Raw genomic sequence first — 15,595 nt, 5'->3', positions numbered from 1 at the left:
CTAAGCACTGGGTAGATCTGAAGGATGTGAGGCTTGTCAATGGTGGAGTTAAGAGGAAAAGTCCAGGTATTCTCTCTCTCAGATGCAAAGACCCCCAGCAGTCTCCATCAAGAGAAGTTTATTATTTCTAATGTTTTAAAACCATTTTCCACGGGAAGAACAGCAATTGCGTTTGAGGACAGGGCCAGGCTGAAGCCATTTAGCAGACACATGACTCCAGGACCACATGGCTTCTGGGGCAGCCCTGACAGATTTTGGAGTTAATGAGCAACAAATTATGTATTTTCTCTATCCCCTCGTACAGAAGGGTCGGGGAGTCGGCAACACAGCCATAAATCATCATTATGAACCAGCCGGACTTGGCTTCTTGTAATCCTAACCTTTAAAAGCCCATTTAATGAAATTCGGGCTGTGAAAGGCAGCCCAAACACCGCACCTAGCCTACGGGAGAGGCGAAGGCTTAAATTGTTCTCCGACACGTTACACACTGAACGCGGGAGTCCCAGATTTATAGCTTTCGGACTTTATTCATTACTCACAATGTTTTTATTCCTGGGTAATAAAATGAACTCTTCCCTCCTCTGCCCCCTCCAAAGGCTCTGTCCCCACCCCCCAGGGCCCTCATTTCTGCCTCAGTCAGCAAGGCTCTGATATGTAAATTTCACTGCAGAGAAAAATGCCTTCAATGTGGAGGCCTTTCAGGAACAGCCAGCCACAGATCTGGGGGTGGTGGCAGGCTGCCAGGCGAGCGGGGCTTCTCCCTACCTGCCTGTTAAAGCCCTTGGCACAGAGGCTGGAAACTCATAAAGTGGGGAAGCACAGCAGTTCAGCTAGGAGGGGACAGAACGGGACCCGTCCTTGCCTGCCAGCAGCTGCAGTTGGTGGGGACCCTGTCTCCTGGAGTGGGGAGCTGCTCTTCCTGTCTCTTCTGGTGAAAGAGAGTTCAGCTGCCCACATATTTACAAATACTCAACTGTTCTGGAAAGGAAATTTGAAGAAACTTAGGAGCGATTTTTTTTTGGAAAGGACAGAACATGGGGTGGTGAGAGAAGCACCGATTTGGGAAAGAAAAATCTGAGTCCCATCTGTTACTTTAGGCCAAGTGACTTTTCACCTCTCTGGGTTTAGGAGACAGACCCTACCTATAAAATAAGATTAACAATATCTGCCTAGCAGGACTGCATCTTCAATAAGGTGATATGCCAACTGCCTTGCATCTAACACCTCCCAAAACTGTGTGTGTGTGTGTGTGTTTTTCCTCCTTCCACTGGAGACAAGAAAAACAAAACAACCAAAAAACCTAACACATACTTCCTAGGGAATATCTCTTCCAAGATACTTCCAAGAGTTCCTTGAAAGAGAGCATTCCAACCTGAAGAGTTTGGAATTTTTGCCCCTCCAGGGTAGAAGCAAAAAGTGTTTATGGATGTTATAATACTGTTTTGGGTTTTTTGTTTGTTTTTGTTTTTTGGTAGTGGGGATTGAACCTAGGGGCACTTAATCACTGAGCTGCATCCCCAGCCCTTTTTTATAATATTTTATTTAAAGACAGGGTATCACTGAGTTGCTTAGGGCCTCACTACTGAGGCTGGCTTTGAACTCACGATCCTCCTGCCTCAGCCTCCCAAGCCACTGGTATCACAGGCATGCGCCACCACATCCGGCAGATGATGCGAGATTTTGACCATTTCATCTAGAATGTCTATTTCAGGGGAACTAAACAGAAAGAAAGAAAGCCAAAGCAGAAAGGATAACCCACTCTACCATCTTGTTTTATTTTTGACTTTCTACTCTATTTAGACATTACCCCAAGAAAGGTAACGTCTTTGCAGTGTCCCAACAATTTCTCTTTTAAAGACTGAGAACTCATCTTCTTCCCTTGCTGAGTTTGAGGGACAAGCTTCCCTATATTCTAATCTGCTTTAATACAAAGCACTTTTATATCTACTCTGTTTGCTTCTCACAAAACCCTATGAACTACTATATTATTACTGACACTTTATAAGTGAAAACAGAGAGGCCAGTGTGTCACCCCCAATCTAAAACAAGGCATGGCAGGGCATGGTGGCCCAGACCTGTAATCCCAATGACTCTGGAGGCTGAGGCAGGAAGATCACAGGAGGCCCTAAGCAACTTGACAAGACTCTGTCTCAAAATAAAAGATAAAATGGGTCAGGGATGCAGCTCAGGGGTAGAGCCACCCTGGGTTAATCCCCCCTGGGTTAAATCCCCAGTACTAGGGGAAAAAAAAAAAAAAAAAGAAAAAAGAAAAGAAAAGGTTCTAACTACTTGTGCCAAGCTGGCTGTCTCCTGGATGCCCTGGCAGGCAGCAGAGTCTCCAGAGACAGACAGACATAGATGACCTTGCACACCTAAGACCTTGCTGACCACAGAGGGCTGAGTTATTTTTCACATCTCAGTTACGTAGGCGGATGAAGTTCTTTCCACTCATAGGAGAGTTGTTTGACAAATCGTTGATGATGAAGAATCATCTCAGTTTCTTTCTCAGTCTCAAGGTCCTGCTCCTAAGCCTGGAGACAGAAGCATAGCTACATTTTCTCTGAAGCTGATTGCTCATCCGAGGGCAATGCAGTACGGTCTCATCCGTAACTGGAAATCGATGAGAAATTTCATCTTTGATTCCTCTGTCAGTTGGTCATCTTCAGCCTCTTGGCAGGAGATCAGTGCCTCGCGGTATGGGAAAGGTAACGAGGACATAGATTTGGCCAAGGCCATCAGAGGAGTTTCTAGGCTCTGTAGATAATGACAAGACTCCACCATCTAGAACCTGGGCAGCAAAGAGGCCAGACAGAATCTTCAGAAAATATTTATGTCTGGAATCAGCAACGGCTGACTTGATCACACAAGTCTTATGAAGAAAACAGTCTGAAGCATGGAGCATTATTATTTTCCAAAAAGTCAGGGACTCAGAGCCATAGGCTCCTGGGTGACCAGCTCTGCAGTCTGTGTGAGAGTCTCCTGGCTGTTCTTTCTGCGACATTGCCTGCTCACAACTTTGCACTCCTTTTTTCACATTGAATTTGCTCAGTTTCCTTAATATTGCTCTTTTTGTTGTTGTTATTGTTATTTCTAAATAACAATTTAGAAATTTCTCCTTCTTCTTGAGTTTCCACATCTGGCTTCCACCCCATAAATGTGACTCTTCCCTGAAGTTGTGCCCCTGGCTTTCTGCTTCGATCTCAGCCTCTTGAAATACCTTCAATTATTCCTTCTGTGAAGGTGACCTCCAAAAGATGCCTCCTTCTCCCTCTCTGTCTCTCTAGCTCCAGCCTACCCCACATTCCTACCTTCGTGGCTCAGGTCTCATTCTTACAATCATTAGAAAACCGAGCCCAATAGCTTGAAATAATACTCTAATCATCATCTAGCAATTAAGTGGAGTAAAAAAAATCCTCAGCATTCAAAGACTTCCACAATCTTACTTCCATCTTTTTTTCCTTGCCTGGACTTTGTCAGTTCCCTTATACTGTGCACTTCCAGGTCTGCTTGACAGTTTTCCTGCAAGCACTATTGCTGCCAAGTCTCTCCCACTGGTGGAGCATCTGCCTGGAATATCAGGATCTCTGTAGAAAATGCCACCCCTTCTTCAAAGCAGAGTTCAAGTCCAACCAGGGTACTGGAGCACTCTGCTGGGGTAGGGTTCTGGTTTTTCCAGTTATGACTCTTGGACGATTGAGCTCTCAAGCCTCCAGTTGTTTATCCATAAGATGGGGTTGATACCAGTATCAGGAGCAGAAGGGTTGCTGTGATAACTGAGTGAGGCAAGTTCTCACTCAACAATGACTGATGCGGGCCTCTGCAGATGAAAACAGCCTTAAGCATTCTTCCTCTGAACTCCCAACAGCACTGTATTCTCACGTGACACCATGTGAGGATGAAGGACCTTGCAAGGAGAATCATTTTTTTTTTTTTCTCAGCTTGTTTCTCAAGCCCAAAGGAAAGAAGTTTCAACGTTCTGAAACTCTCCCTCCCGGTGACCCCCTGTCTTTATTTGCTGACCAATTCTTTCCTCTCCTTGAAGGTCTAATAGTGCAGCTCCTCTTGTTTAGTCTTGCCTTGCATCCCCTTTGGACCCTAAGCTCCAAGGACAATATCTGTATATTTTATATCCTCTTGTTTAGGAGGGAGCTGTTCACCACAGATTCACTTTCTGTACAAATCACAGATCGCACCACACTGTCCATCTCTAGTGGTCATCTGCCAGTATTGTGCATGATTTGTCTTCCTCCATACATTTAACCCTCCCCACCCAGGAACAAAAAGCTTTACAGCTAACTAAATAATGAGCACTCTGCACAGCATGGGTCTTCAATAACTGTCCATCAAAACGCATGGACTTCAAAGCAGGACAGACCTGAGTTTTGATTCCTGGTCCCTCTTTCTCTAAGCAGAGTAATCCTCTTTGCTTTTTCAAGATCCAGTGTCCTCTCTCATTTATAAAATGAAATAAATAATACCTACCTTGCATAGCTGTTGAAGAGGATTTACGATAAGGTAAACTAGTTTTTGGTCCATCAATCGGATGGTCTACCCCTTTCCCCAACACACACTGACTCACACAACATATTTCCCAGCCTCATGAGTATTATCAATTGAAATAGAGACTATTGTCATCTTGGTATTAGACACATTTTCCCAAAAGTCATGAACCCCTAAAAGCTGTACATAACTAAGAATCGCTGCCAGTGTCACCTCTTCCCAGGGATAGGAGTGAGTGCGGGTGGCAGGAAAAGGAACACACGAGATCCCAGACAATACAACCTCAATGCCTGTGTTTGTTAAATCCCAAATAGATGTCCCTCCCAGCATCCCCCAGGGAGAAGGTCTCAGAAGAACTCATAGCCATCTGATCAGGGGACAACATAGTTGAAGGATTCATGTGGCCTCTCTCTGTTGGTGGTCTTGGCAATTGCACAGATGTAGTGGATTGTAAACCAGGGGACTGGGTCTCCCACTAACACACTGCTGGGCCAGCACAACTTCACTTTCTGCAGAGTTGAAAATCGACCAGCCTTTAATGAGGAGGCAATGTTGGGGAGCCTTGTTTTCTTGGCAGAGTTGTTGCAGATAAAGGGAGATGGGGGTGGGGGACTAATGAAGTCCAGATGTGGGCAAACCGAAGCCTGATCCTGAATAAACAAGTCCTGGAGGTATTAAGCTCTTCTTCAAGAAATTTGCATGTGGCACAGAGTGTATTCCCATGCACCTCATGGAACCCTTGAAGATTTTTCAGGAAGCAAACAGGATACCTGCCCCTGCTCCACAGAGCCTCTGACATCCAAATGCTTTTGTTTTTCTGCCCATAATTTTAGGCCTCTTTGGTGATTTTCACAAACATGATATTGAGTACCATGGCCTTTGCCTTGCACTAGCAATAAAAATCAAATCAGATCAATCCCTACCCTGTGCAGCTAACAGGATGGGCAGGAAATAGACCAGTAAACAGATAAGACAATTCAGCACAGACACTGCAAGAATAGAGGTGGGCCCAGGGTTCTCCACAATCTTCAGAAGCCTGGGAGGAGGCAGCAGAATGCTTCCTCAAGATGTCTACTTGGTTTTTATTTAGCTCCTACCGTGTGCCAGAGGAAAAGACTGGCCTCTGTCTCCTAGGAACTGTCATATAGCTGGGGAGACAAGACCTGGGCAGGAATGCATCATAAGACACCCTATTACAGGTGCTACTTGCCTGCTGTGATGGGGTTTAGGGCCACAAGACAACATGCAGTTTACTGGACTAAGCCTCACCACTGTGTTCCCAGTATCTAGCATGCCAGAGATGCCTAGTCAAGAGCTGGCTTAGAGGGCAGCAGTGGCACCAGTGTTTAAAAAGCATTGGCTTATGAATCAGAGGATTCCTGGTCTGGCCTTGCCAGTTATGGGAGAGTCACTGAATACCCTAGAGCCCCAGATGTCTCAGCTCTAACAATCCACCTCTCAGAATGACTTCCAGGTGCAAATAAGAGAGTGTGCACTTTGCAAATGGCTATATTCCAAAAAGAAAGGATGGGTCTCACTGATCTCACATATATAATATCATCTGTTTGATGGACCAAAATGAACTCTGCCACGAATTTAGAGAAAAGGAAAAAATGTAGCTCCAAGATGAGGGAGTGGTAGTGGTGGGTCAATGGTTGCCCTGAGGCTGCAAGATAAGTAAAAGAATTAGTAAGCACAGAAGTCTGGACTTGAGTCTCAGTCGGATGATGCCAAAGCCTGAGATTTTTTCTTTAGTTAGGAAAATAATTACAGAAGTCAGTTTCAAGGGGCCGAGGGGTCTGGGAGGGAAAGTAGCATTTTTATGGCTAGAAGGAGAAGGGTATTCATCCATGACTCACCCATGCATCAATTCCTAGGTATTAAGAATCTATATAAATCCCTTCTGGGGTCTGACCAAAGCAAGTACTGAGCCCGTGTTTATTTAAAAAGAATACTGAGCATTTTTGCCATATTAAAATCTTTGCTTAGAATAATCTTCATAACACAGTACAAGGCACAAGTGAAGGGAGGCTAGATAGGAGGTTGGATTTTACTGCTTGCTTCTAATCTCGCTGCTGCTAGAGTCATTAAGCTTTTGCAAAGCAGGGATAGGAACCATTGCTTTGTGGATTTGGAAGGAATTCCTATTATGCTATAATTCCAGAATCTGAGATACATCTGAAAAAGAGGTCAAAATGACCGGATTTTTCCATAAGTCCTGCCACAGAAAGGTGTCTGCTTTCCCTATAACTTCTGATGATTTGCATCTCTGCACCACCCTGGTCTCCTTTGTTGTGGGGGCTGTCCACCCTGGATCCACGACCTCCAAATCAGGCAAGTCTTCTCCTGCTGCTTCAAACAGACCTGACATTCGGCAGCAGAAGGCCCAGGACAGCGGGTAGCAAGATGATGAGATTCCCAGCCCCGCAACCTGCCCCCACTATGAGGGCCACTCATGTCCTCTGATCAGAAGCCGGTTCTGGATGAAGCCAGCCAGGCTCTTATGGCCAGGATGGAAAAGTGGGAAATGTGGTGTCGCTGTTGTTAAGTTGTATAGCTTTTCCAGAGTTGAGCAGACCAAAGCAAATTCTGCACTTGGCCTCTGAGGCCTCTGCATGCATTTTTCTCCTGGAGTACCCCTGGTAGGTAGGGCAGGAAAGCAGGCTAGTTGACATCACCAGGGGGCAACGTTCCACCCACGCCTCCAGCTGACATGCAACAGCAGCTAGATCAGGAGGCAAAAGTCCTACTGCAAAGGAGGGAGACTCAAATGACCTGGGTTCTAATTGGGACCTTTTCTGCCTCTTCTTCTCAGATATATTGCTGTGGCTAAGTCGCTTCACTTTTTGACTCTGTTTACTCATTTACGATAAAGATAATTAATATTTACTGAGTAGACTGTATATGCCAGGCACTGAGTCACTTTATAGACAGGAGCTCATTTTATTCTCAAAACCTTAGTCCGTAGACATACTCTCTCCATTTAACAGATAAGTCTACAGAGGCTCGATAAGATTCATGAACTTGACACATGTCCCACAGGACAAGAGCTCAGATCAGACCTGGATTGTATGTCCTTTGCCCCACGCTAAACATAACAATACCTGGCTTTCGGGGGGGTCTCTTCCAGGGTGAAATGCATGGACATAGTCCAGGGCACACAGCAGGACTCAACAAAGGAAAGCAATTAGTGTGGCATTGTCTTGCCTGGTGTCTCCCCAAGGTGAGGAAAACCATCAAACCATCGTGCTGACCTCACATAGAATAAGGAAGCAATGCCTCTGCTTGTCCTAAAACCAAGGTCTAGAGCACAGGTCTGCTTCAAGGAAACCCGAGAATTCAGACAGCATTTTAATTAAAACATCAACATGACACGAGGGAAGAGGACAGGCACAACTGAGCTCTGAAAAGCTGATTTTTTTTTTTTTTCCTTAGACCTACTGGCGTCGCTGGAGGAGGTGGAGACTGGTCTTGGCAAGCCCCAGGCGAGAAGCTGCTTTGGGACCTTTGCTTGGGGATTAAGATGGGAAGAGAGACATGGCCCTCAAAGGAGCTCCTTTAACATTTCCTTTGCCCATGCTGGGGCCAGGTGAGAACCCAGAACCACACCTCCCCACACACATTCCAGGTAGCAGTGGCTACCTGTGTGTCTCCAGGCATTATTGCATTAATTCTTTCAGCAACCCAGTCCCCCCCTCCCCACTACCAACACCACTCCCACTTCACAGATGAGAAAACTGAGGGTGAGGGGCACCAATGAGTCACCTAATTCGGATTAGGAAACCCTCCTAATTTACCTCTCCACTGTGCTGGGCCTGGAAGCAGACCACTAGGCAAGGTGGGAACATGACCAGGTAGAGATAGGAAGACATGTGACAGAGCCATCCTGGTGCTGCTCTTACCTCAGGACACTCCTGGAGTCTAATGTGCTCCTTTGAAGCATTCAATTAACTGATCCTCCAGCTGTCAAAAGCACCTGTTCAAACTGATCCCAAGATACTGTGCAATTATTTGCCTTCCACCACAAACACCTTTTTCGGAAACAGCCATTCTTCCTAAAGAGCCCAACTCCATAGCCACCAATTTGGAACAAATGGTAAAATTAAACCTTTCGGTTTTTCAGCTTTTGAACACAACAAAGATCTTTAGTCCACCTTTGAGAAACTACTACAGTTGCCAAATGGACTGTTTTTCTTTTTAAAGGTTGGAAAGAATTCTACTAGGCCCCTTCTCCCTCCCCAAATTCAAACTGTTGATTGTGCGCCTGGTTTACGATGTTATTAAAAAACAAAGAGGGGTCTCAAAGTTTACAGCCAACCCCCAGAGTGGGCAAGTCCGAAGAAAAACTTCATGCAATGTGGCTCCTGCAATATCAGCAGCGTATATCTGATCTAGAGTAGGCAAGATAAGCCAACCGCCTATCCCCTGGAGCAGCTCATTAGGGCTGGGCAGCCATCTTGAATGTAAGTCTTCATGATGGAAAGAGGCTTTGAAATAAGCCAAGCGTAGGCTTGAACCAGATTTTTTTCTGACTACAGACTTTAAGCCATAGAATCCCTCTAAGCTTTGGATTTTCCATCTCCATAATGAGGACAAGAGCCTTTACTTCACATTTAGTGTTCTAAATATTATCTCTCTTCATGCTTAGCTTTCTAATACAGGCCAAAGTTGAGTTACCACACTATGCTCAACAGTAACGTGATTCGAAAGATCTGCAAAAGGGATTTATAAACCTAATGGATGTGTCACTTATCCCTTTCACCCACATGGCCAGGGCTCAAGGGCAGAAAACAAGCTTAGGAAATTCTGGAAGCTGTGACAATGTAGGACTTGCAAATCACAAGACTGGATTTCAATTACCCTCCTCCTTTTCTGCCTTAAATGGACACACTAAAACAGGGTGGTGACCTTCCAAGTAGGGCCCGTGTGGGCCATACCCCTATTCTCGTGCGGTCACCATGGCTCAAAATAACTCTGCATCTTGTCAAAGTCCACGGCTCATTTCTGTAACGTCCTCAATGAGGACTGCACCCTTTATTGGAGGCCCTGTACCTGTAAGCCTGGACTTTACACCTGCACGCGAGTAACTGCTCAGCAATTAAGAGTTTGTAAAGTGTTTCAATTTTCATAATCCCTTTTATACCTTATTGCAGCACCATGATGCAAGATGGTCATTGCTGGTTTTAGAGGTCTATGACTTGTTATCGGGGGACCAGGTTTAGAAGCTATTTGTCTGGGCTCCAAATCCTATTACATTGGTGCCACAGCCACTGGCAGGAAAACTAAACACTATGCCAGAGCACACCAGTGGCATAGTCACTGAAGCTAAGTGCAGAAAAAGCATGGAAAGAACACAGAAAACATCCAAGAGAGCTGGCAAGGTACTTTCCGCACAGTGGCCCAGAGCTCAGATCTGTGTAAGAGATAACTAGGTTCAAATCTCAACTCTACAACTTATTAACCAAGTGATCTTGAGCAAATTAGTCTTACTCAGTGGACCTTAGTTTCTTAATTTGCAGAAGAAAAATAAGAATAATATTTAGACTCCACTGGATTGTTGAGGATAATGTGTGAAGAAAAATATTTTAAAAGGGTGCATAGTGTATATTGCACAGTAAATGTGGGCTTTTAGTAATAATATCAATGGCAGGCAATAAATAGCATTCAGTAAAATTCTACTTGAGAGAATTCTCTATTGGTTTTGTTGACTTGTACTTGGAGGAAGTCTCCCTTGGCTTGGTATACACATCTCTGTTGGCGCAGACGTCCTATAATACCATAACACAGGAAAGTGTCAAGACAAGGTGGACATGGTGGAGACCCGGCACTTACCGCAAGGATGGCAATGACAATCCCCACCGCACAGAGCACGGCGTCATTTATCGTCTCTCCGGTTTTCAGTGGGTACTTGATGCTCTCATCACTGCAATAAAACCCTCGGTGGTAAGGCTGGATGGTGCTTGTCTCGATGATGATGAAGGGCAGGCCCGCTGCAACCATGCACATACAGGGAAAAACAAGAACAGGAAAGGGGGGAAAAAAGAATCAGTGCAAGGTAGCAAAGAGGAACAAGGACAGCAGAAACCTCTCCAAATGACACTGATAGCAATGTTAATTCCTTTCATTTGTAGCAATCCATGGGCTATAAGAAGATTCCATGATAGGGATCATCCTCTCTTCTTACCCCCCAAACTCAGAGGAGGGTATTGGAAGAACCAGGGCAGGTTCTTCCACAACCCTGCTCCACAACACCCTGCTAACAGTTAAAGGTCAATTAATTATTAAGGATTAATTAGTGGTCCTCATAAAATAAGAGGACTAGGAGTTTTACTGAACCTCTGGACTAAAAAGTCCACAAAATTGTCTTGGTGATAATGACCAGCATTAATTATTAAGGATCAATGATTACTTTTTTTTTTTTTTGTAATGCTGGGGATCGAACCCAGGGCCTTGTGTATGCGAGGCAAGCACTCTACCAACTGAACTATATTCCCAGCCTAAGGATCAATAATTACTAATACAGTCAAACCTTGTGATGCCCACTATGCCTCCAAAGGCATAATTTCTTTGCTCTTACCCACTTCCCCTTGGGCAGCTCACCCTAAGGCTAATTGCCTTGCAATCAGATCACCTAGATGTGAATCTCAAATCCACCACTTCCTTGTGGTGGGTGCAACCTCTAGCCCTCACTCCGTCTCCATGAGCCTCAGTTTCCTCACAGTTATTAAATGAGTTGTGGCAATGATTAAATGAGATCACACACATAAAAGCTCTAGCACAGTGTCGGGTACAGGGTAACTGCGCAATGAATGCTATTTTCAAGTCTTTTCTTTCAATGCTCAGAGTCATTGACAAGACAGCAGAGTCTAGCTCAGCCTCATCGTCTGCAGTCCTGGAGAGGAGCCCAAGGGCACTGGAAAATCAGGTGGCTCTTGCAGCTGCTGCTGATAATCAGTGGCCAGCTCAGATGCCATTCTCTCCAAGGTCATGGCCAATGGATTCTAATATCAGCCCAGAAAAGTCCCTCAAAACCCTGAAGCAAAAGGTACATGCCCATAATAACTCTGAGGTCACTACTGCAGTCTCCAAATTGGTTTCCTGGCTCCTAATGTCTCCTACATATCCACTAGTTTTCTTCCTGAAGGACTCTGACTATGAGTATCTTCAAGGGCTCCTCATTGCCCAGGGTGAGATAAATTCCCTAAGCCTGACCTCAGGAGTTGCCCATGACCTGAACCTCCTCTCCAGCTTCGTAGTTTCCTCTCCCCTCCTTTCCTCTCCTCTTCCACCCACTTCACACACACACACACACACACACCCCTCAGAGAAGAACACCCAGTGACCGTCTTGGTTCTTGCTGTTCTCTACACTGAACTATTTCTTGCTCTCCTACTGCCCAAGTTCAACACCAGGTTCTAACGCCACCTCACAAAGTAAGAGGACTAGGGGTTTTACTGAACCTCAGGACTAAAAAGACCACAAAAACTATCTTGGTGATAACAACCATCATTGACTGATCACCAATAGTGTGTTAGACACTTTATAAGTGTTTTCACATTGACTCTTTCAATAACCCTGAAAGGTCATTTTAAAGCACCATTTAAGCACTAGTCTCTCCCATCTCCAGGTGAAAAGAACAGAGACTCAGAATGGTTAGCTCATTTAGGGTTCCTCAGTCCACCTTACTAAATGCCTAAATCCCTAATTTAACTTTGCAAATTGGTTTCATCCAAATGTGAAATTCATTAGCTGAAAAAAAAAATCTCGAGATAAGAAGTTACTTAAAAGAACTAAATTCATGTCACGTTGCTAAAGCCCCAGACCGCCTCCAAAAAAAAAAGTATCATGAACTCCACAATTTTTCAATTACTTTGGTCCAGACCGGCAGTGATAAAAATGCTCACTTTCTTAAAAGTGTATTTATGTATCACCATGCATACGCACATGGATTTATTTGGTTTTATTCTTTGGATTTATTTGAATTCTACGGCTATTTATTTTGTGACCCCTAACTGCTTCCTGCTAGAACAACAATTTACTTTATCAAATTCATACTGGTGCTTTGAAAAGAAAGAACAGCGACACACCACAGTATTGTGCCTGACCTTCTCAAAGTAAACACAGAGGGGCCCTGAAAGGCAATAACCATTAGCTCTTGGAACTCTGTGCCGCAGAGCAGAGGAGGGGGGCGGCAAAGGAGGAATGCTCTGGCTCAGAAGTGACAGGAGTCAGCGGACCATTTTGGGTCCAGGGGGCCTGGGGAGAGATAACATATGGGCCCAAACCCCATCTTCAATCCACAGCCCAAACATTTTGAAATGTGACCCAACTGGCTTTGAAAAGTAGCTGAGAAGCCAGCCGTATGATATTAATAGTCCACTTTTAAAGTTCCACACATCATGATAAAAAAAAGTTTAGCTTCGAGGCCGAGCCGGCTGCAGCCTCCATGGTGCCTGGGAGCCAAAGCGTTGCTAATAAACTCAGGGAGGGAATAGACTCTGAGTTTCTTACCCTTGTGTTATGCTCTAGGCCTCCAGCTTCTATTTTTAATAGCGTTCACATGATAGGCCTGTAAAACATATGTTTCTAAGGACAATAAAACACGTGTAAGGAGCTTTGGAGTTGACAGAACTCAGTTAATGGTCTCAGTTCTGTTCCCTATTACTTGAGCAAGTGATTTCCCACCTTCAAGTCTCCCCTTCCCACGTGCTCCATGGGAAGAATGAAATCCAACTTTAGGACTATTGAGATGATAAACTGATGTGTTCATTTATTCATGGATCTACTTACTCAACACATTTTCATTGACCCTTAACTGTGTGTATTAAGTTATGGAATACAAACATGACCCAGACCCTGGCCTCAGGGAGCTTACAGTCCAGGCTGGAAGACATCATCAAAACCAATCAGGAAATTTTAGTTGGAAGAAATTCAAGGCAATGACACTGGGTCATGTCAATACTGAGTCTGAAACCTAACAAAGACAGTCAATAAATGTTAAAAAGGAGAAGAGAAAAAAGTCCCGCAGAGATGGCTAGAAAAAAAAAAAAAAAAAAAAAAAGTCTGTCCTCTCAGTTCCTTTGCCTTCTCTTTGGAACAATCCAAATCCTTTTCTTTCTTTGCCTATGGCTGGGGAGAGGTTCCGGTTCTGATTATGTGGATGATGACCACAAACGGAGAAGAAGCTGGATCTGAACATATTCTGCTTATTTGCTTGAAAGGCCTGGAGATAGCATTTAGAAAACCCAAAGGCTTTTTCGGCCTCCCCTCCAAACTTGCAGTAATACCAGGGGTGGGGGGAGTGATGCCAGTCAAATCTTGACTCCTCTCCAGGAAAGCGGGTAACCTCAGATTGCCTTCAGTTGACAGGCCGTGCATAAACAGTCCCCAACTGGGCAGTCCTCAAGAGACACAAGCCCATGCTTTGCTTTGAGGACACAGAAAAACAAGTTGTCCTTTTCCAAAGCAGAGTCTCCATTTCCGACACAGGTACCATCTTTATTATCCATCACTACTACAGTCGTTTGCCATTTTGCCTAAAGAAAATCTCCAGTGCTGGACTGGGGATGCTCTGGAGAAGTGGTGGTGGTGTGACAAAATCACAGAATAAGTGCACTCAAATCTCTCCAGTATGAGGACAGACCTCTGTGTAGACTGCAGCAAGAGCACTAAGTCCAGTCTACCAGGATCAGCAAAGTGTCCCACAAGGGACAGGAGGCTTGAGTTTACCCCGACGTGAATCAGAGAGATTTCTGGGAGCTATGGACTAAGAATGCTCAAAAGAATCCATGCAGTTTAAGGATTCCAATACTGGCAACCACAAAACGGATGGCTTTTATAAGAATACAAGTTTAGACTCTGCTCCAGGGGTGGAGGAGAAATACAAGTAGAAAACAAAGGAAAGACGGGGAAGAAGAGCACCAAGACTCCCAACAGCCAGCACTTACTTGACAACTATTCTCTGCCTACACGGTGTTGAGGGTCCCCACATAAACCACTGCAGTTGGACAAACCTGGCTATGCCTATGTCCTAGGCACTGGCTGAGCTACCAAGATGAAAAGATGCCAAGTCCCAACCTTCCAGTGGCCCAAAGGATAATAGGAGAAACTGTCATAAAAACTAATACATTAAGCTACCCTAAGGTTCAAAAAGAGATTAAAGTGACTTTCCAGAGCAAGCGATGGAGCTGGATGAGGTTCAAATGATCCAACTCTAAATGTCGAATACTTTCTAAAGTGAGTCACTTAAACCAGAGAGCAGGAGGCACCTGAGTGTTCATAAATTAACTGAAGCTCAGTTAACTCTCTTGGCTTGTGAAGGAAAAAAATAAAAAGAAAATGTTTTGGAACCATCAAGGCAACAACACGTGCTGACGTTCACTGCCGTGCACCACACACATGCTGATTAGACACACACACATCTAATCCAATCAAAACTCTGAAGCCAATATCCTGGACTTTAGATTTATTGATAATAAACTGTGCATTACGAGCTTTTTGCAGAGCAGGACCAGAAAGAGAGAGAGAGAGAGAGAGAGAGAGAGAGAGAGAGATAATAATAATATGGTGATCCTAAAACCAGACTCAAGCATTTTCTTCTTCTTTTAATCAAGATCAATTAACTTCCTATACCTCCAGGGGCTTCTTGGGATGTGTAGGCTGCAGAGGAGGCGAAATACGAACTCACTGACAAACACTTAATGGGCAGAAAATCAAAGCAGGAAGAAAGGCCCCTGTGTTGGGTTCAGGCCTTTGAAACTTCTCTGGCTTTGAAAAACTAACACTTGGGCAGGTTGGGTGGTTTGGGGGGTGGGGTGTAAGAAAACACAGGCTAAGTTTTCGTGGCCCACCCATTGATAAAGTCATGTGGGAAGTGTTACCAGAGTGACCCAGCCCCGAGCCCTACTCCCTGCAGCCACAGTTTCACATTTGCACAAAATTAAACACAGTCTCCTTCTCTCGAGGTGCTGTTTAGAAAGCCCTTGGTGAGGTCGAAAAGAGAGGGGAGAATGGGAGAGAATGAAGAGAAATGATTCCAGTCTTTGCACGACCCAAGTCAGAGAGCGACGGAGAGGGGGCTTCCCATCCTTCCTGT

General features: G+C 44.7%; 1 protein-coding gene across 1 annotated transcript in view; it reads right to left on the bottom strand.

The window, feature by feature from the left end:
* Plpp3 (phospholipid phosphatase 3) overlaps positions 1–15,595 on the bottom strand; it is an 80,861-nt gene that overhangs the window by 30,285 nt on the left and 34,981 nt on the right. The window contains exon 2 of the mRNA XM_076862393.2: positions 10,333–10,490. Coding sequence (XP_076718508.1) covers positions 10,333–10,490 — 158 coding nt within the window. The remainder of the gene's footprint in view (positions 1–10,332; positions 10,491–15,595) is intronic.

Source organism: Callospermophilus lateralis, chromosome 7 (genome assembly GCF_048772815.1).
Source record: "Callospermophilus lateralis isolate mCalLat2 chromosome 7, mCalLat2.hap1, whole genome shotgun sequence".
NCBI classification, from domain to species: domain Eukaryota; kingdom Metazoa; phylum Chordata; class Mammalia; order Rodentia; family Sciuridae; genus Callospermophilus; species Callospermophilus lateralis.
This window is presented reverse-complemented; position numbering and strand designations above follow the sequence as displayed.